Source organism: Pediculus humanus, genomic scaffold (genome assembly GCF_000006295.1).
Source record: "Pediculus humanus corporis 1103172108247 genomic scaffold, whole genome shotgun sequence".
In the NCBI taxonomy this organism is placed as follows: Eukaryota; Metazoa; Arthropoda; class Insecta; order Psocodea; family Pediculidae; genus Pediculus; species Pediculus humanus.
In genome coordinates, this window is record NW_002987816.1 from 286634 (window position 1) to 307801 (window position 21168).

Consider the following 21168-nt stretch of genomic DNA (forward strand, 5'->3'; position numbering starts at 1 on the left):
ACAAACATTTCATTTTTTACGTCTAATCAACAAAAAAATTAAAAAAATTTGTGAAATTTCTTATTTAAATCTCACTTAAAATTTTTTTTAAAAAAAAATTACCTGCAAGAATCAAATTCAAATTAAAAAACAAAAAAAAAAACAAAAAAAAAAAATTCGTTCAATTAATTAAACGCAGACTGTGAAAACAATTCAGAGTTTAAAATGCTCCCTGCAACAGTTGACAACACAAATTCTCACACATTTGAAACGAAACTTGGAGAATTCTATTTTTAAACTTTTTCTTTCGGAATTAAAAACTCTTCACGATGAACAAACAAACAAACAAACAAACAAACAAAAAATCTCCTTCTCCTCTTTTTTTTTTTTTCAAATTCAAATTCATTATTTTCCATATAGAAAAAAAAAAAAAAAACAAAAAAATTAATTTATTGAATAAAAACTGCCCTTTGGTAAATTAATCTCGATTTCCTTTAATTAATTATAAATTTCCCCCCTCTCCCCCTCGGGGGAGAGGGGGGATTAATACATTCATCTAAATAAATAATATTTATGTATATTATTGTTTATAAAAAAAAAAAATTTTAACTGATATTCAAATTATAATTAGTAGGATAAACTTATACTATTCAAAAATAAAGTAAATAAATGTATATGAATTATAAAATTCCCGCCCCCTCCCTCTCCCCCTCCCCCTTCCCCGCCCTACAAACTTAAACTAAGTTTATCTTAAATTAAATATTACTAAAAGGAAGAGTGTAAACTCCTTTGAGATTTTTTTTCTTTTCTTTTCCACGAATATCCGATTCTTTTTTATTTTCTTTTACGACCGCGTCTGAAGTTGCACCACTCCAAGGTGTCACGGTTAGGGTACCGAAAGACCGTGGTAATTTTTGTAAGGGAGGCGTTCGATGTTGAGTGGAAACGTTTCTCATTTTCAAAGAAGAATTCGGAGACTCCGTTTGTATTTCGACCGAACACCGATTTGGATTCGATTCTTTTAGGCCCAAGTTATTTTTTTCCTTGTCGGATATCATAGAAAATATATGTATGTCTAACTTCAATTCATCATCGACAATTTTATTTTCACTATTAGGGGCATTTAATGATTTTAAATTTACCAATTGCGTGGGAGGTGAATGTTCGCGAGATGAAATTTTCGACGTATTGTCTGCGTTTGACATCTGAATGAATGAATTTTTGGAAAAAAAATAAAAATTTTTAAGGTAAAACTTTTTTTTTTTTAGGAAACATCCTGTTAATCTTTTTCGATCGATTCCTTACCGACTTTCTAGAACTTTTCACTTCTTTTCTCAGCTCTTTTATGATGTCGTCTTTGAAATGCGTTTGCTTGTCGGCTTGTCGCAATTGTTCTTCCAAAACTTCTTTGCATTTTTTCAACTCTAGTATCTGATCGTGTTTTTCGGCAACCTCCGAAGTCAATGCCCATCGCGTTTCTTTAAAACTGTGATTGAGGTCTTGTATATTTTCGTGCAAACAATTTATTTTCAACAATAAATCATTTTTTTCGGATTTCAATAACTCGATCGTTTTTAACAATTCTTCGGTTTCGACGTTTCTAAATTTTTTCTGAGCCATTTCTTTCATCAACCTTTCGTTTTCGAGTGTCGCGCATTGTAATTTACTACTCAATTCGTTTCTTTCGATGATTAATTTTTTCCTTTCCGACGTCATTATTTGAAGTTGACATTCATTCTCGCGAAGTTGTTGCGTGAAAGAAGTTTTTTGTTTTTCAAAACCCATTAATAAATTTTGAAGTGATTCTTTCAACATCTAAAAACATAAAAACAACGTCTTAACATCATGCAATTCGTCATGCAAAAAAATTCGTCATTTTGATTAAAAAAAAAAAAAAAAAAAAACTTACTTTACAGGACCTTCTCCTCTTCTATGAATAAAACACAAAATATTTAATATTTTTTTTTTTTTTTTTTTTAACACTAAAAATCAAAGTAGTTGAGGAAAAAACCCATAAAGTAAATTTTGTATGTAATTTATAAATATTTTTGCGTAACCGATTTAAAATAAGTTAATTTCGATTTATAATTAAATTTCATTCTTTTTAAAAACTAAGAGCGGTAAGACTTTACCGATATATAAAAAATTACATTTTATATTTAATAATTAATTGTTATGTTATTAAAATTAGTCAATTTTCAAATTTGACAACTTACAGCAGCAGCAGCAGCATCATCATTAACGGTCATTTTATCTTGTTCTCCACAATAAATTTGTTCATTCGTTTTTTTCGCTGCACTTTTTAACTGTTGTAAAAAATCTTTACATTGTTTATTTTTTATATTTAATTCATTTTTGAGATCTTGAATTTCACAACAATTCAATCGTATAACTTCATCTTTTTCCGATAGCAATTTATTAAGTTCTTGCATTTCTCTACAAAAAAAAAATTTCAATTAATTGTTAATTTTTAAAAAAAGATTTTTTTTTTAAAAAAAAAAAAAAAAAAGTAAAAATGTGTAGTAATACAAACCTTTCTTTTGCTTTTAGAGAACAATGCAATTCCTACGAATAAAAAAAAAAAAAATAAATAAATAAGTTTTTATTATAATACCTGCGGAAATACGTAATATAAATTAAACGAAAACAAATTATTAAAATTTGATTCGTGAAAAATTGTCGGTTTAAACAAAAAAAATAATTAAAATTATCCCAATTTATTTGGGAAACATTATTTGGGAAACATTAATTTAGTACCGTTATTTTTATGTTTAGTTAATTTATTAAATTTAGATCAATTTTTTTAACGTTAATTTGAGTTTCAATTTTTGCATTTAAAACAATTAGAACCTACTCATCGACATTATAATAATTTCTCAAATTTTTAAAATTATCTAAAAATTAATTATTTAAAAATAATAAATAAATATTTGAATGACGCATTGATAAATAAATAATTTAAATGTATTAAAAAAATACAAATATGATAATAATTTTGGTACAATAATAATTTATTTTCCGTAGCATATTTTAGGAATTTGCCAGAATTTCAAAAATTTTTTAAATTTACTTCAGGATTTCTCGAAAAATTTAAATTAATACTGAGATGTTTTAAACGATCTAATGCATCATTATCTTTACAATTGCATTTGTTGGGCATTTTCGAAATCGGTTCGATTTTATTCGAATCGTAATTAAATCGTTCGATTTGATGATGAAAATTATCCGTATTGTAAACGTTATTATTTTGTATTAAATGCTCTTCCGAACAAAATGTCTGACAATTTATTTCGTTATTTTCGAACGATCTAGGAGGACAAACACAGGTATCATTTGAAGAACTACTAAGATCGCTATAATCATTTTTTAATTGACTGCATTTAAAAGGGGTATTGTTTGCCCTGTAAATTTTTTTTTCATCTTGATCAGGAAAAAGACAACTGGAACAAACAATGAAATTAATACCAAATTGATATTTAACATAATTAAGTTATTGATAAATACAGTGCAAAAGTTTTTTTTTTTAATTAATGAACTATCAATGATGATATTTTAAATAATGTGAAAAACAGCAAAAACACCTGTCTTCACATTCTCCACAAATGCAACCAGGGCACAAAGTAAAAAATGATAGTCCAGAATAATCACAAACACCTTCATCTTTAAGTCTTCGAATAACTTTAATTAAACACCTAATATCATTTTTATGTTCTTCTATCTGAAATAGAGATATTTTAATTTTTTTTACCTATTCTTAGGTTTTACAATAAATATTTTGATAAAAACTACTCTAAGCTATATATAATTATTGTAAAAAAAAAAAAAAAAAAAATGAAAACAATTATTATTTTATTTTGAAAAAGTAAGCTAAATTAAATAAAATATAATAATTAACTTACCAATTGAAATTTATTAACAAGACACACAGAAAGCACAATTATGACTTAAAATTTAACTTTTTAGAATTTATTTAACTCATCGAAACATTTTGCAATTTTAAAAGCAGATTGTACAATTAAATAATAAAACATAGATTATTAAAAGCATTGATTGTACTTGAACTAAAGAGATTTATTTTTTAAATAGTTTTTTTTAATGAAATCTGACATTGGAAACACAATGTCATCTTCGGTTAAAATTATTATTGAATAAAATTATTTCTTAAAACTATTATTCGTTAGCATACCTTTTGACATGATCTATCCAATTTGTTCTGCAAATTTTTTACTTGGCAGGTAGCCTCCTGTTCTAATTCTTCGACAGCTTCAACAAGCATGTTATTTTGTTGCCATAAATCATCAACAATTTTTTTGAATGGAGCTAACCTTTTCTAAAAAGGAAAAATTAAAGAAAATATTGTTGTTATAATTAAATATTAAAGTAAAACATGACATTAATTATTAATACCTTGAAAAAACTTAATTTGAAACTAGATACACAGAAAGAAAAAAAAATTGAAAAAAAGTAAATGCTTATATAGATATGAACAATATAAATATTCTCACTTATTATTAATAATTTTTTTTTTTTGAAAAAGTTGTACTTTTAAAAAAATTATTTACTGACACATATAATAAAAATTAACATATGCTTTCTCATACCAGGTAATAAAATTTGATTCATTTATAATTTGACATTGAACTAAAAGTTTTACAAGGTAAAGCAATCATTTTTAACATTGAAAACAAGGAAAATAAATTATTGTACCCGTAATATGATATAATCGGGGCATCCTTCTAATTTTTTTAAACATTCTTCATAAATAAGCCGAAATTCTTCAAATATGTTAAGATTGTCGGTTTCTCCGCAAACTATCCCAGTTTCATCTATTACTGAGCACTCTTCATTTGAAGATTTACATTTAATCTGATGATTTATTCTCGTGTGAAGATTTGAACAGAAGTTTTTGGACATTATAACGATGAGTAAATGATTTATTTTTAAAAACTGTGATTTTAAAATTCATGTACATTCATATACTACGAAAATAACATTTTTAAAACATTCCAAAAATATTGTAAAATTCGACTGTAAACCGCCATTATAACAAAAGGTGGGAAAATATAAATTTGAATAAACAAATATATTATTTCCCTCATTGTATAAACATTGGCCCCAAGTTCTTCTAAGAATAATTTTAGCAGGGATTTTTTTTTTGTTTCCAATTTCTAGTAATTTCTGTTTACATTTTGTATTATTTCCATACTTGTTTTTAAACTTGAAATTTTTTTAATTCAATTCAATAAAAATTATTTTAAGGTTTTCTTTATTAGAATTATTATTTTTTTTAAGTTATTTAGAAATTAATTAATTAACTCATACATTTGTCATTTAACCTTAAATTGAATTGCACGCAATGGCTTTGGTCAGTAATCCGTCCATTCCCGATAAAAATTGGCGCCCACACTTTGCAGTTTTAGAAACCTCGTATGTACACTTATTAAATTATAAATAAAAAAACATTTTTAATTACCGATTAATTAGAAATAAAAAGTTTGATTTCAGCATGGGTGAAGTAACAATAGAATTATATTGGAAACATGCTCCCAAAACTTGCATGAATTTTGCTGAATTAGCTCGACGTGGATATTATAACAATACTAAATTTCATAGAATTATTAGAGACTTTATGATTCAAGGTGGTGATCCCACAGGAACTGGTCGAGGAGGATCATCTATTTACGGTAAAGAATTTCCTGATGAAATCCATGAAGACTTAAAACATACAGGTAAATTTTTGTAAGGTATTCCTTTGATTTTAAAAGTGAAATTTAAATTCAATATATTTTTAAAATTTTTATTTTTATAATATTTTTAAGGTGCCGGAATTATTTCCATGGCTAATTCAGGCCCTGACACCAATGGATCTCAATTTTATATAACCTTAGCTCCTACTCAATGGCTGGATAAAAAACACACAATTTTCGGTAGAGTCTCTGGAGGAATGCCTGTAGTAAAAAGAATAGGTCTAGTTGAAACGGACAAAGATGATAGACCTGTGGATGATGTTTACATCAAGAGAGGTTATGTAAAAAATTAAATTTAAAACAATAATTTTGTTATAAAAACATTATTGAAAAATATATATGTATATATTAGGTGAAATATTAAATTCACAAATATATAGCTTAAAGCTTTTAAAAAATTGTATAATTGTGATGCACTAATTAGTGAATGTAATAAAAACATTTTTATATTCATATTAAAAGAATTTGATTAGGTTTTTAGTGAAGCAAGTAGTGTTTTAGTTTTTTATATGTGTGTATGTGTGTCATAACAAAATACTATTAACTGAAAATTTATCGAATTTTTTTAATTATACATAAATATATTTACAAATTGCACATCATTTGTAAATTCGAGTCTCAATCACAAATATAAATTAAAGTCAAATTTTTTGTAAAAGTAAATGTATAGTCATACAGTATAAATTTTTTACAAAATTAAAAAATTGTTTTTTCAGTGAAAAAATAAAAACTTATTTTTATTAAATAATAAGTGCCAATTTCATATTTTAATATTGAAGGTGTTGTTCGAGTGATCAGATGTGTAAATAAGCTTTGACTATTATACAACATTTAATATAACATTGTCTTTAATTAATGTAATTATTTAAACTAAATATATTTTATTTTTTATAAATTTGATAATTTTTTATTTATTATTTACAAAATACAATACAAATTTTTAGTAGCTTAATTACTAAAGCTTTTTTTTTTAAAACTATCAAATAAAATTTAGGTAGTGCAATCGATGATAAAAAATTGTAATTTCTCACTGTTTCATTAAATTAATTTACTCTATTACACATATTATCAGATCTTAGAAAATTTTAACATTTTAATATATTCCTTCAGCTATTTGTATAATAATGAATTATATAAAAATCACATATTTTGAAATTTACGATTTTTCCCTAAATTTTTTTTGATTAAATACTGCACAAGTAAATACTACAATATTAATTCATTAGTCATTAGATTAAAACTTTTCATCGCATATGATATTTGTAACTAATATTGACAATTAAAATTTACACCCTAAGGATTTCTAATGCTTTATTATAACATATAGCTATCCAGTCAGGTTGAGTCGCACCCCACTGAATTTGATTTATTTCTCCTTCGGCTGCTGTATATGCTAATATTGGGTCTTCAATTGCTCTGGGCATTTGTTGTATATCCCAAATAAGAGCTTGATGATCATCTCCAGCAGTACAAATGTGACATGAAGAATGAGGAGCCCATGCTATACCATTTACACATGCTCTGTGATTATTCAATCTTGCTACGGGTGTGCATGGAACTCTTACATCTAAAATTATAACTTCACAAGCATCCATTGCAACTGTAGCCAAGTAATTAGGATCTTGTTTATTCCAAGCCAAACGTAACAAAGAGTGTGCTGAGGATCTTCATATATTATTGTTGAATGCTCTAAATGTCGAAGGTCAAACATCCTAACTGATCCATCAGCTCCCACTGAGGCAAACATATCCCTTCCTCCTCCAGCTCTACTGAATGCTATATCGTACACTTCTTTGTCATGAGCTATAAGCTGTGTTTTTACATGTCCAGTAACTAAATTTACTCTACCTAAAACTTGACCAGTTTCTAGACCCCAAATTGTACAAGTGGTGTCTATACTAGAGGTTCCTATTAGATTAGGGTCTACTTCATTCCAATCGAAAGAAGTTAGGGGGGCACAAAAGTCTGAGTTTTTATTATTATTTAACACACATTCTAGTCTTGTTTCTGGTTCTCCAGCTCTCCACACTCTAAGGTAATCACCACTAGTTGCCAATAAGTCAGGATAAACACCTTTACTGTCTGGAATCCATATAATTTTTGTAGTTGGATAAGGGTGATCAAAAGCACTTTTGGAAGTAAATTCTGATGTATCTTCATCCAATGAAACAATTTGCACTTTATTGTTATATTCCTCTACAAAACTTCCCAGAGCCAAACGAAATCGTTTGTCTGGCCGAACAGACCAGTTCATGGAATACAATGGCCATGATGCCTCGTATTTGTAAATTTCTTTTCTTTTCGGAGGTAATACTGGCAAAGCCATTTTAATGCATTCTATTTCTTCATAACGTTAAATTAAAAAAATCTAGTTTCCTAAAATCTATGGCTCAATATGATTTAAAAGTTTTAAAAAACATTGAATTATACTTATAATAAATATCGTAGTACCTTTTAATATTAAAAGTCAGACCTTAATGAATTTTGAAATGTTTATAACTTATTTGATTGCGACTGCTACAATAAAATACAATTAAAATGGCCGAAAAAACTAATAAAAGTTATATTTTTACAGGTCCTCATAACAAATCGTTTTGAGATTCACTTCACTTAAACAATAATGATCACCATTTAATTTATGGCAACAGGTATGTTTGGTTTTTTTTAAAAGCGTTTTTTTGAAATTTTTGTAAAAAGCTACGCCATGATACAATATATATCTATGGACTAAGTTGAGCCAAAATTTTAAATGGAGGATTTCGCGTCTTTCCAGTGTATTAAAAAATATAATTTTAATTTTTCATTTATTTTATTTTTAAAAAAAGTAGAAAGTTTATTTTATTAAAAAATGCTTATTTTTATTAAATAAACGGTTTTTAGATAGTAAAATATATTAAAGCTTATTTGTCGTTATTAATTTGATTTTAAATGTTTAAATTTGGTTATAGAGTATTTGTTTACTGAATAACGATATTTTACATTTTTATTATTATCTTAAAAATGTGGCCAACTCTTGTTGATATGTCCGAAAATGAATGTAAAAGAGCATTACGAAGTTTAGGTGAGCTTATTAATTTTTTTTTTTTCTCTTAATTGTTTTATAATCCGTATTTAACGTGCATTAATAAATTTCATTTTAGAGTTGGAAACCTATTCTAATGTTGTAGCAGTCCTAAGAGCACAAGGGTCTTTTGGCCCCGAGAAAAAAAAATTATTACATGAAATGGCTACTGCGCTAAATATTCCCATAGAACGTCATAAAGCAGAAATTAGAAAAGCAGTTAATGATGAAAAATTAAATACAATTGCTGAGCTGTAAATAAGTTTTTATTATTATTATTATTATTAAAAGGAATTGTGTTTTATGAAACTTATTATAAATTCTTTTATTATTTTGTATTCAAACATCTTATCAGTAAATATCGTACAATTTTTATAGGTTATTTGGTCCTCACACAGCAATCGAATGGGCTATTGAAGGCAGAAGATCAGTACCATTATTACCAAGAGAACCTCCCAAAACTGTTTATTCAATTGTTGGAGATGAAGTTGCTTGTCATCTGGTTTCTGAAAACTCAAAGTTAGTTCCCCCTTCCGAAACAGCCAATAAAGCAAATGGTAATTCTAACTGATACTTTATCTTTTATAATTTCGATTTAGAACTTCTGAAAACATTAATTTATGATTACTATGTGCTTTTTACTAAAGAATATCCTTTACTACAAGAGCCTTCTTCTCCTGAGCCAGCTAAAACTCAATCTTCAGCTATGAGTCCCTCAGGGGTATTAGTTTTACCTTGTGGAACAGCAATTCAGATGAAACGAGAGCTAGAAGAAGAAGAATATCTTAGAAAAAAAAGAAAATCATCTTTATCATCGGAAATTAATTCTAAAACATCAATTAGTCCAGCATCTCCTCCCTCATCTTCAAAGGTTTTTATCTTTTTATCTTTAAAAGTTTTTTTGTTTCAGCATGGGTAATAATTTTATTTATATATTTTATTTTATTTTTTTGTAGGTTATAATAGTTTCTGGCTCTGAAAATGCTGGATCTTCAAGTATTTTACAAAAGACATTAAGTGTACCTATAAAAACAGTGCCATCTAGCAGCAAGCCCACGGTTCTTTACTCCCAAGCTGTGCCCCAACCCACGAATGTAATAACAGCTGAACCTTCTAAAATTAGACCAAAATCTATAACATCTGCTTCTATACCAAAGCCTAGATCTAGTGCTATAGTTGTATCTAATCAGGGTAGCAATATTTCATCACAAATAATTCAATTGAAAAGTACAAAACCTAATTCATCTAGCTCTGTCGTTCATTTAAAATCAGCACTTCAAACTACCAAACACACAGTTCCGATACAAACCATATCAGCTATGCAAGTAAAAACTCAAAATCCTCAAAGTAAAATATTAGTTCAACAAAAAACTTTACCTAGAACGTTATCAAAAACAGTTCAGCCGAAAACAGTAAATAATCCTCAAACAAAATCAATACACACTGCAAAAACGGGACAAGTGGGAGTAGTAGTTCAACAAAAGCCGACAAAAGGTGTAATGACAAATGTGCAAGTAAAAACTCCACCCGGTTTTACCAATATTCCCTTACATTTAAGAACAAGTGCCAAAAGTCAAGGGTTGCAAATCAAACATGATACAGGTTGTTAAAATAAACTATTATTTATCATTTAAAAATTCATATTTAATAAATAAATTCACTTTTATTACACTACGATTTACGATTTACGATTTCAGCAGGTATGAAAATGTTAGCAATGTCTGGAGGAACAAAAATTTTACCAAAACCAAGTCAACCTGTTTATATGGTTTCCACGAGTAGTTCTGCATTATCCATGGTCACTCGAACGATTCCAACGAGTAATTAATTGCTTTATTTTTTTCGTTTTAAAATAATTCTCGTTTGTTTAATTAATTTTTTGTATTTTAGGTACATCTTCTAGAAATTTAGGATCTTCCTCTTCTGGTGCAACTTCAGTTAAGCCTTCTCAATCAAACGTATTCACTCCTAATAAACCAGTACAAACAGTTCATTTAATGGCTCAACCTCAAACGACAAGACGACAGCAAAACGTTGTTTTATTTCAAAAAGGATCGACACCGAAAAACCTACCTGTTGCACAAACGGGAAAAGTATACTTATAAATTATTATTATTATTATTGGTGTTTGTTGCTAAAACAATTAGTTTAAACTGAAATCGTATTTGAATTTTAATTATTTAGGAAATTGTTAGTAAAATAGTTATGCCAAAAGCTTCTCAAGTGGCGTTGACTTCTGTGACAAAACCTGTGACCACGTTGTCGAATAATAATATCACGCAATCCGTTTCGGGCATTCCAGTAGGACAATCTCAGGTTCTTAACAATTGCAGAAACCAAAGCGAATGTAAAAAGTTATTTGAATCAATCAAAAAAACTTTTTTCTTTTGCAGTCTGGTAATGTCATTCTATTGGATTTGAGTAATCAAGAATCTATTTCGAAAAATGCCGCCATTGCTGAATTATTACAAGCATCTGGTCTTTTGGGAGATTCTCTAACCGTTTTAGACAAATCAAAGAATGTTAATTCGGGGGAAGAAGTAGAAATTGTAAATGCGTCGGAATCTCAAATATTAGAAATCGAAGAAAAAGATTTAAAGCAACAGGAAGTTACTACGAGAGAAAATTCAGGGTCTTTTTCAGTTTCGACATTATCCATAGGTGAAGTAAACTTCGGAAATTTATGTCGTAAAGAAAATAAAATTTTTCCTATAATTTTTACTTATAAAAATTTTATAGAAGAGGCTGTAGAAATGTTAAATCGATCTGATACGCCAGAGACTAGAGCATTACTTAGCCAAGCAGGAATTCAAATATCTGATGAAATCGGAGATAGCGAAGAAGAAGAAGTTTTAGGAGTTAAAATGGACGATACGGATTTCGAAGAAGAAGTAATTAATTAATTTGATGTTTCTTCTTTAAATTTTCTTTTCTTTTCCAACATCACATTAAAAATTATTAATTTTAAGGGAAACAAAAAAGAATCGGCGACAGATATCGGAGAGCAATTAGATCAAAACGTTGATATTTACTCACAGAGTAGCACAAGCGAAAGTGACACAATTGGTTCAACGTCGGGTGTCATGGCCGTTTCCGCATCATTGACTAACAACAGACCTAAAACTATGGATATTTTTAGCACGGCTCTAGCTTCCGCCGACATTAATTTAGATAATTTTATGGAAGAAGAAGATGGTAAATGATTTTAATTGTACGAAAATAATAATAATAATAATAATTTTTCGACTAATTTTTTAAAATTTAATTTCACGGGTAAAGAACCGGAACAATCGTTTAACGAAACGCCGGGTTCTCCTAAAAGTGAAGAAACAATCATAGCACCGCCTTCTGATGCAAACGAACAGTCTTTTGATTTGGGAGAAGTCACGACAGAGTCTAATGAAAATCCATAATGGAGTTATTATGCAATGAATTAGTTTTGATCGAAACTGACTTTTTAATATAAATATATATAATAGTGATGTAACATATAAATAAAAATTTATTTTAAGTGCTTTTTTTTTTTTTTTTTAAACACGTAAAGGACAATTATTGATAAAAATTTAATATTAATCAAAAATAAAAAAAAAATAAAAAAAAGAGAAAATTATAAAAATAAAATGTAGCATTTAAATAATAATTTATTTCATTTTTTTTTTTTTCGTTGTACAAAAAATAAATTTTTTACTTATTAAGAAGAAAGATTACCGACAAGAAATATTCGAACAGTTTTATCTTGAGATGTTGTCATTATTAAACTTCCATCGCTGTAAATTAAATTAAAAAAAAAAAAAAAAATGGAGAAAAAGAGATTAATGAAAATAAAATTTTTTCAAATTCAAAAGATACAAAACGTTGATGTGAATTTTAGAAAAAAAAAAAATTGTTTTTTTACCTAGATAACGACATGTTGAGACAACTTTTATTATGTCCTAAATATTCCTTAATTACTGAGCCGGCTTTTGCATCAAATGCTCGTACTACCCCCTCAAAATGACAGGTAAAAACTATTGGTAAAATGGGATGCCACGCCAAGTAGTTTATGCAAGAAGAGAAATTATATTTGTGTCTCAAATTTTGTTTTGGAATATCCCATATAATTAAACTTCCATCTAAACTTCCACTTGCTGCAATTTGACACGAATCATCCTTACAAAAAGAAACTGCTTCTATGTAACTGTCTTTTTCCGAGTTTTGAATCCCTTGTAAAACTGACACCACCTAAAAAATTTTATTTTACAAAAATGACCATCTTTAAAAAAAAGTTTATAAAAAATATATTTTTACTATTTGATTTAAGAAACTACTCACTTTTCCATAATTTGAATTTATTAAAAGTACTGCTCCGCTTGTGCAACCACAAATAACCAAATTATTATTTTTATGTACATCTAAACAAGATATTCCACCGATTTCTTCGAAAGGTTTTATGTCTTTTAAAATGGTTCCTTGTTTAAGATCGACAATTTTAATCGTGCCATCTTGGTATCCACACACTAAATTTTTTCCTAAAATATTTCCTAATTGATTAAACATTTACCAATAATTGGTTTCGTAATGAAATAAATAAAATAATTTACCATCGTGAAGAATTTTTCCAACTAAACAATTTTGACCGAAAGAAGCGAGAACCATTTTTTGATCTCCCGAAGGTATTCTGTACATATAAATCATACCGATTGTGGAAGAAGCAACTAATACATTTGTTCCATGATGCCATTGAAGCCACTAAAGTAAGTATTTCATTACTTATTTCATTTTTTTTTTTTTTTTTTAAAATTTAAAAAATAAATAATTTACTAACACTTGGTTCATCATCAAGCTCGAAAGTTTCTATTAAAACATAATCCTTGGTTCTCCATACTTTTATTATACCATTTAAATCAGCTGTTGCCAAATAATTACCATCATAACTAAAAGAAACAATTTCTACTGAATCCTAGAATCACATGACAAGGTAGTAGTAATAAAAATTTATTTTTAAATTTAATGCATTATTGTTTATTTCATTTTTTTTTTTTTCACTTACTTCATGTCCTTTACACATAAAAAGTTTGTTTCCGTTTGTTGTATCCCATACATAAGCCTTATCATCCATTCCTCCACTAGCAACAATATTATTAGTTTTAGGATGAAATTGACAAGACAAAACACCCTCTGTTAAAAATTAAAAATTGTTTAAAATTATTGATGAAGCAGACGAGTTAACTCAGTAAGAAATATCGATGAAAAGTTTTATTTATAAATTTCACGGTTAACTAACCAGTGTGTTCAGAAAAAATTAACTGAGCATCATCTCTGGATGGTACATTGCTTTCCTCATCTGATTGATCTGAATCAGATTCTACAATGTTAGAAGCTTCATTTTCATCTTCTATTATTTCATATACATCGTTTTCATCTAACATATCTAAATCGCCTTCATTTTCATTAATGTCAGATGGCTCAACAGGGGAATTAGGGGGTGTTTCTTCAGATGGCATTTTATTACACAATTAACCTATTAAAAAAATTTAGCATTTATTTCTCTTATTTATACACCTGAAAGACTCAAACAGGTAAATAATTGAACTGTAAAGTTTAATTTACTATGAATAAAATTTAAAATATTTATTTTTAAATTTTAAAACGTATATCTTTAAATCAATTCAATAAAGTATGCTAATACTTTTGCTATCCACATGCATACTAAATATTTACCCTTTAGATATTAGATATAAGAAAAAAAGTCAATTATCAAAAAAATTTTTATTTTATTTAAATAATTATTTTAACAGTAGTTATAATGTAATTATAATATTAATTATATAATTATAATTATTTAATCATTTAAACGAACAGTAACATATTTCTAATATGGTAATAAAATTTAAAGTAAAGTAATGCCAACATAAAAAAAAAAAGTTTGAAAATAAATTAATTATGATTAAAAAACTTTCAAATTAATGCTTAATTTTAATAAAAAAATGTTTTTAAGAGGAATCTTGAAAAAACAGGTGCATTTTTTGTGAATAATCATGTAAATTATTTATATCAGGCCTATAATGGGGATCAACGCGAAGACATGAGACAACCAAATCCCTTATCTGGAAATTAATTAAATAATTACTATTTTCACTTGTTAAAATAACAATCATGATGATAATAATTATTTTTAATTAAAACACAACCTGTTGAGAATATAAATCGCACGGTATTGGGGGATAATCACAAAATTTAATTTTTTGACATAACGTGTATAAATTCATTTTTTCTCCGCAAAAGGGACTTTGTAAAGTTGCTAATTCGTACAATAAACATCCGGTAGACCAAATATCACTTTTAAAATCATAACCGCACTCATTAATTTGTTCAGGTGACATGTAATAAGGTGTGCCAACAAGGGAATGCGTTATTAAGGTTTTATTACTGAAAAATCTTCCCAATCCCAGATCGCCTAATTTAATCACGCCATTTTTGGTCAAAAAAATATTTGCTGGCTTTATATCTTAAAAAAAATAATGTTATTGTGTTAATTTAAAAAAATAAATAAATTTTATGATAGACAAAAGAAAATAAAAAGAGTTAAAAAATACCTCGGTGCATAATACGTTTTGAATGCATGTGTTGTAAAGCCAAAGTAATTTGGGAAAAATATTTCCAAATATATGTTTCAGGAATCAATAATCTTTCTTTTTTACAATAATTTATTAGTCCAGCAAGATCTCCACCGTCGGCCAACTCCAAAACAATAAATAATTCGTTGGATTCAATAAAAGATTCAAAATATTTAATTATATTTAAATGATTTAATTGCTTTAAATAAAACAAATTTGATTTTTAAAAAAAAAAGTACACATTAAAATTTTCTGTAAACAAAAACATAGGAAAAGAAACCAACCTGTAATATGTTTATTTCTTTCACGCAATCAGATTTTAATTTTTCATCCGAAATTTTTGATATCTTAATTTTTTTTAAAGCAACATTTATTTGCCTTTTTTGACACCGAGCTTTATAAACTTCGCTAAATTGTCCTCTACCAATTTTTGTTTCGATTGAGTATGATAAAAGTAATGGAAAATTTTCTATATCTGGATCCGTTTCAGAAATTGCAACTTCTTTTCTCTCATTCATTTTACTTGTCTAATGTAATAATAGCATTAATTATTTTTATATTTACAAAAGTTTACTAAATTAAACTTACCAAATTATACTTTACTAAATTCCATATTATAATTCACATAAACTTATAATGAATTAAATATTTTTTCTCAAATCCACAGTTATTAACAAGTGCCTACAAGAAAAGTGGAAAATGATCGTTATTAATTCCACGATTTTTTGCGGGACGTTGAAAGTACTACCAAATTAACAAAACAAAAATTGCCAAATACCACGAAAAATAAATTTTTGATCCTGCAGAAGAAACTTGTTTTAACTGTGACAGCTGACAATCTGTTATTTATCAGAACTACTTTAAAATGGTATATTTTATTATTCAAATAAACGTTTTTTAAAAAAATCTTTCATTTTAGAAATCGTAAGCTTTGAAATATTTAAAAACTTTTAAATTTTTTTTTACTTGCAGTCGTTTATGGATAAAGTAGGGTCGTTGTTAGCCAGACCTAACAAAGATCTGGTAGAAAAAGATGATGTTCCTTGGTGGTTGAAATTAGCTGGACGAGGTGTCGGAACTATAGGGGGTGGATGTAAGTAATTTTTATTTATTTAATTTAAAAACTCTTTTTATTTTATGAAAATAATTAATTACAAAAATCATCGACAGAAACAAGTTGAAATTTTTTATCTGTTTCAAGATCTTTTATCATATGAGTAAATTCATAAAATAAATTTAATTTGATATAGTATATTATTTAACAGTTTTATTTTTCTTCAGTTAATTTTAAAAAAGAAAAAAATTTTTTTTTTTTCAACCCCATTATTGATTTTTATGACTTTCTGCTTTCAGTGGCTATTTTCTTTGGTGTGTGGAATTGTGTAGGCATTTTGTTGGCCAAAAGTGATTGCCTCTTAGCAGGTATTTGGCAAATGTAAGTACGATAATTTTAATAAGCACTAATTAGAAACTAAAAAGAATTCAAGTGAATTTATACTAAAATTAACCTGATCTTTATACTATTGTTAAGTGTACATATTTTTTATTATAGGTTGGCCGGTTTTTTCGTAATTATAGTGGAAGCACCATGTTGTTGTATTTTTATAGATTTTGTTCAAACTTTTAGTGACTGGGTTGACAAAAGGCCATTTTGGAATAGAGGTCTTTTTTATATATCGTAAGTTATAAACTATTTAATTTGTATAGAATTTTACCATTCTAAGAAATCATTATGTTTGTTTTTTTCATGATGTGTAATTTTTTAAAGATAAGAACAATAATTTTCAAATCCTTTAAAATAGTTTTATGATCATTTTATACTATTTAAAGTTTTTTTTTTTTTTTTTTTCAGAATTGCAATTCCGCCAATATTTTTGTGTTTCTCATTTAGTAGTTTAATTGGTAGTGGTTTGATATTTGTAACCGGGGTAATTTATGGATTTATGGCCCTTGGGAAAAAGTAAGTAATTTTGATAATGATAATAGTAATAATAATAATAATAATAACAACAACAACGTAAACTTTTAATAAAATTTTTGAACTAATTTATTGCGATAGAGTTATTATTAATTTTTTCTGGCTAACATAACTGTAAATAACAAATTTTAATAGAGGTTCTCAGGAAGATATGGCTGCAATGGCTGCTCCACATCAAGGCTTTACCTCTCCTACAGGTGGTCAGCCTGATCATTCGATTACTCTTATGGAAGACCCAGATGTGTGGCGTCCAACTTAAATTCCTTAATTACAAATCAATTAAAATAAAGGCAGGGCTTATATAAATTAAAAGATTTTGCATGACAATTGAATTTGCTTAATAATTAAGTAATTAGTTTTTATTATTACTTACTAAAAATTTTAGATTTTTTTTTTTTTTCCCCCAGTAACTAAAATACTAAACTATTTTTTTTTTTTTTTCTCTCTCTCGAAGAAAAAGTTATTTTATTTAAACAATTCTTTCATATTAACGATGGTTTTTTTTTTTTTTAAATTTATATTAATTTATTGGTATCTACTAACTGCATACTTGGCTGACTTTTGTTAATTTTTTATCATTTTTGCTTTTATCTAATTTGAAATAATTGGAAACTTTTCATTTTGATATATCTGCATGATTTTTTTTTTTTTTTTTTTTATTATTATTATTATTGTTCTAATTTTAACTTTTTTATATTAGGATTATATTTATTTGTTATATTTAGTAAGTTAAAAAGGATTAAAAAATAAATCCGGGTGTAAAAAAAAAAGGCAATTTTTTCTTTACAATACTGTCACTATGTAATTTTTATTTTAAATTAGAAGTGTAACTCGTTCTTTTTAATTAAAAATTTGAAATACTCGTAGGATTTGTTGATCGATTATTTTTCATGCGGTTAACATTTTTTAAATTTTCTTTTTTCTTTTTTTTTTTTTTTTTTTTTTTTTTTAACCAGGGCGTCCGCTGGAGAAATGAGGAGTAACGCCGTCAACGATAGTAATCTGTCTGTATTTCAGCCTAATACAAACGTGAACATGAAATCTTCTCTAACGCAAAATGCTCAAGACATAGCTCGGGATATTCCTTAGGGAATAATCGAAGAAGGGAAAAAAAACTCTTTAGTGCTTGTTAAAAGGCTGATAAGACGTGAAATAATTAGACTGATAATTTAAAAAAGGAAGAAGAAAAAAATAATTACTATATTAGATTAATAAGTGTATACATAAATGGTTGTTTGTGAAAAAAGTTAGGCACCAAAACATTAGATAATTTTTTTTTTTTTTTTTTTTTTGTCTTCATTGCCAAATGTAGTAGTAATCAATCACAAGATAAAGGATTATTTTTACGTTGCACAATGTTCGAGACCGTTCCAGGCCAAATTATCAAATGTGGCGGTTCGCTTTAACTGCATCTCATTATTTAAAACAAAAAGAAATCAATTTAAAAATCAAATTTCGTGTTTCTATTGTATAAATTAACTTATTTCACATAGTTTAGAATTTGTAAAAAAAAAAAAAAAAAAAACGTTTTCTTAAAAACGATATATTACTCACTGCATTTACAAAGTAGTAGATGATGATGATGATTATGAAAATGCTTGAAAACTGTCTTTTAAATATTATTATTATTATTATTTTTTATTAGGTTTTTATTTTTCTATCAGTTTTGTTATTAGTTTTATCGTATATGAATGTTAGAATTTACCTTTTTTGGATGATTGATAATTAATTATTAATTTTTAATGATATTTTAAAATACAAAAAAAGTATTTTAGGATTAATTAGTTATTATTATTATTACTGCATTACGTATTATCTCATAAAAAAAAAAAAATATTTATGTATATCGAGATAAAATTATATGTAAAAAAAAAAAAAAATTTTCCCAATTTTCCGCGCAATTATTTTTATTAAATGAAATACTAATAATAATTATTATTATTAAAACGAAAGGAAGGTTAAGAATGAATTAAAAGACAGTTGGAAATAAATTACTTACTCTTTTTATTTTATTTTATTATTATTATTATTTAATGAATTTAAATAATCAATATTTATTTATTTATTTTGTTTTTTTCTTGCCCATCAATGTGTGTTAATTAATTTTTGTTAAATTGTTTCTTTTGACAATGACGAACGAATTCATCGTGGTGGTTATTATTATTATTATTATGAGATTAAAAATAAATAGTAAGGAAACAGGGGAAACTTTATTATTATTATTATTATTACAAAGGAAATTTTATTATTTATAATAATAATAAAAAAATTAATTTTTTTTAATAATTATTTATTTATTTTTTGATTACGTCATACAATTATTATTATAATATAAAATGTAATAACAACACACATTTAATTAATTATTTAAACATGTAACATTTTTCTATTATTTAATAATAATAATAATTATTTATTGAAATTTTAATCATATTAATTAATCAATAGATTATGTATATGTATGTATGTACAACACACATAATTAATATTTTTTATTAGACGTTAAATTATATGTGTTAGCATTCCTGTGATCATATCATGTTTTATTATATATATATAAATATGTAATTGTATTAACTAATATAAAAATAATAATAATAATAATAATAATAATAATAATAATGTTCATTATACGCAAATTTACATTGCAATTTATAAAATTTGGCTAAAAAGTTTTTTTTTTTTATAGGTAATTAATAATAAATACCTATGTAAATTATTTTTTATTAATTTTTTATTTTTATTAAGGAATTCATTTGTCTAAGTTTTTTTAAACTTGTTTATAAATTATTATTATTATTATTATTATTTATTACTCTGTCATTATCTATAATTGAAGTAATGCTTATTTATATATATTTAAATATAAATGTAATTTTTTGATCAATTTACGAATAAATTTATGTAACACCAATAAAAAAAATTTCTTCTACGTAATTAATTAATTAATAATTTATTTTGTTTATATTTGTATTAAACGGGAAGGGGGGGAGGAGGGAAGAAGGAGGAAGAATTTATTTTTTTTTACTTTTAATTTTATTTAATTATTATGGAACGATTCGTGGAAGTACATTTTTCAATAAATATATATATGATAAAAAAATAATAATAATAATTAAATTTAAATTTAATTTTAGAATTAATATAACAAAAAATAAATAAATTAGGGGAGGGAGAGAGGGAGGAGGAAGAAAAAGATTTAATGATTTTTTGTTTTTGTTTTTCTTTAAGGAATGTTTTTTTTTTTTTTTTAAATAAAATAATTTCAAGTTTATTAATAATAAAATAAACTTATTTAATTTGGTGAAGGTGTTTTAATAAAAATTTGCAACCGAAAAACGTCACATTATTAAAACTTAACTCGATAATATGACGTCATAATATTTTATTTATGTTTTTATTTATAAAAAAAAATCATTCCTCGTTGCCATAATTTTGTTATATTAAAAATTTATTTAATCTTTTATTATTATTATTATTATTATTATTATTATTTATTTATTTATTTATTTAATTATTATTATTATTTCGTTAGTAAATTTTGTTTACAATGTATGGTAAATTTAGGTAAAATTAATTAATTTTTTTTTTTTTTCATAAACGGTTATTATTAAAAATTATATTATTAGCCACAAAAACAAATTATTATTATTATTATTATTTCATTTATTTATTTTATTTTTTTTCGATTATTATTAATATTGATTTATTTATTTTTATTTTTTTTTTCATATTGTAAAATTTATTTACAAAAATTCTACATTTTAATAATAATATTTATTATTATTATTATTTTAAGAAAAAAAA

General features: G+C 25.7%; 8 protein-coding genes across 8 annotated transcripts; 3 read left to right on the forward strand and 5 right to left on the reverse strand.

The window, feature by feature from the left end:
• Nucleotides 1-734: 734 nt before the first annotated feature.
• Phum_PHUM463190 (paramyosin, putative) lies at nucleotides 735-2411 on the reverse strand (the record flags this gene model as incomplete). Its single annotated transcript, XM_002430064.1, has 3 exons — nucleotides 735-1184; nucleotides 1285-1794; nucleotides 2196-2411. 3 exons carry the CDS (start codon nucleotides 2409-2411, stop codon nucleotides 735-737), a joined length of 1176 nt encoding a protein of 391 aa, XP_002430109.1.
• A 617-nt stretch (nucleotides 2412-3028) lies between these two features.
• Nucleotides 3029-4893, reverse strand: Phum_PHUM463200 (uncharacterized protein; the record flags this gene model as incomplete). Its single annotated transcript, XM_002430065.1, has 4 exons — nucleotides 3029-3419; nucleotides 3561-3697; nucleotides 4166-4309; nucleotides 4687-4893. 4 exons carry the CDS (start codon nucleotides 4891-4893, stop codon nucleotides 3029-3031), a joined length of 879 nt encoding a protein of 292 aa, XP_002430110.1.
• Nucleotides 4894-5335: 442 nt separating this feature from the next.
• On the forward strand, nucleotides 5336-6090 carry Phum_PHUM463210 (uncharacterized protein; the record flags this gene model as incomplete). The annotated part of the gene is made up of 4 exons (XM_002430066.1): nucleotides 5336-5406; nucleotides 5485-5708; nucleotides 5799-6007; nucleotides 6079-6090. The coding sequence occupies 4 exons, from the start codon at nucleotides 5336-5338 to the stop codon at nucleotides 6088-6090; spliced, it is 516 nt and encodes a 171-aa protein (XP_002430111.1).
• Nucleotides 6091-7012: 922 nt separating this feature from the next.
• Phum_PHUM463220 (WD-repeat protein, putative) lies at nucleotides 7013-8052 on the reverse strand (the record flags this gene model as incomplete). Its single annotated transcript, XM_002430067.1, has 2 exons — nucleotides 7013-7347; nucleotides 7374-8052. The coding sequence occupies 2 exons, from the start codon at nucleotides 8050-8052 to the stop codon at nucleotides 7013-7015; spliced, it is 1014 nt and encodes a 337-aa protein (XP_002430112.1).
• Nucleotides 8053-8726: 674 nt separating this feature from the next.
• Phum_PHUM463230 (protein EMSY, putative) lies at nucleotides 8727-12200 on the forward strand (the record flags this gene model as incomplete). Its single annotated transcript, XM_002430068.1, has 12 exons — nucleotides 8727-8787; nucleotides 8867-9041; nucleotides 9166-9344; nucleotides 9387-9658; nucleotides 9798-10389; nucleotides 10485-10607; nucleotides 10678-10880; nucleotides 10972-11103; nucleotides 11181-11448; nucleotides 11530-11678; nucleotides 11826-11982; nucleotides 12067-12200. The coding sequence occupies 12 exons, from the start codon at nucleotides 8727-8729 to the stop codon at nucleotides 12198-12200; spliced, it is 2445 nt and encodes an 814-aa protein (XP_002430113.1).
• Nucleotides 12201-12478: 278 nt separating this feature from the next.
• On the reverse strand, nucleotides 12479-14270 carry Phum_PHUM463240 (Angio-associated migratory cell protein, putative; the record flags this gene model as incomplete). Its single annotated transcript, XM_002430069.1, has 7 exons — nucleotides 12479-12554; nucleotides 12683-13008; nucleotides 13099-13295; nucleotides 13368-13515; nucleotides 13592-13726; nucleotides 13817-13944; nucleotides 14051-14270. 7 exons carry the CDS (start codon nucleotides 14268-14270, stop codon nucleotides 12479-12481), a joined length of 1230 nt encoding a protein of 409 aa, XP_002430114.1.
• A 50-nt stretch (nucleotides 14271-14320) lies between these two features.
• Nucleotides 14321-15901, reverse strand: Phum_PHUM463250 (cAMP-dependent protein kinase catalytic subunit, putative; the record flags this gene model as incomplete). The annotated part of the gene is made up of 5 exons (XM_002430070.1): nucleotides 14321-14375; nucleotides 14782-14873; nucleotides 14958-15274; nucleotides 15363-15582; nucleotides 15668-15901. 5 exons carry the CDS (start codon nucleotides 15899-15901, stop codon nucleotides 14321-14323), a joined length of 918 nt encoding a protein of 305 aa, XP_002430115.1.
• A 460-nt stretch (nucleotides 15902-16361) lies between these two features.
• Nucleotides 16362-18450, forward strand: Phum_PHUM463260 (uncharacterized protein; the record flags this gene model as incomplete). The annotated part of the gene is made up of 6 exons (XM_002430071.1): nucleotides 16362-16476; nucleotides 16737-16818; nucleotides 16936-17061; nucleotides 17236-17343; nucleotides 17497-17604; nucleotides 18318-18450. The coding sequence occupies 6 exons, from the start codon at nucleotides 16362-16364 to the stop codon at nucleotides 18448-18450; spliced, it is 672 nt and encodes a 223-aa protein (XP_002430116.1).
• Between the last annotated feature and the right edge of the window lie 2718 nt (nucleotides 18451-21168).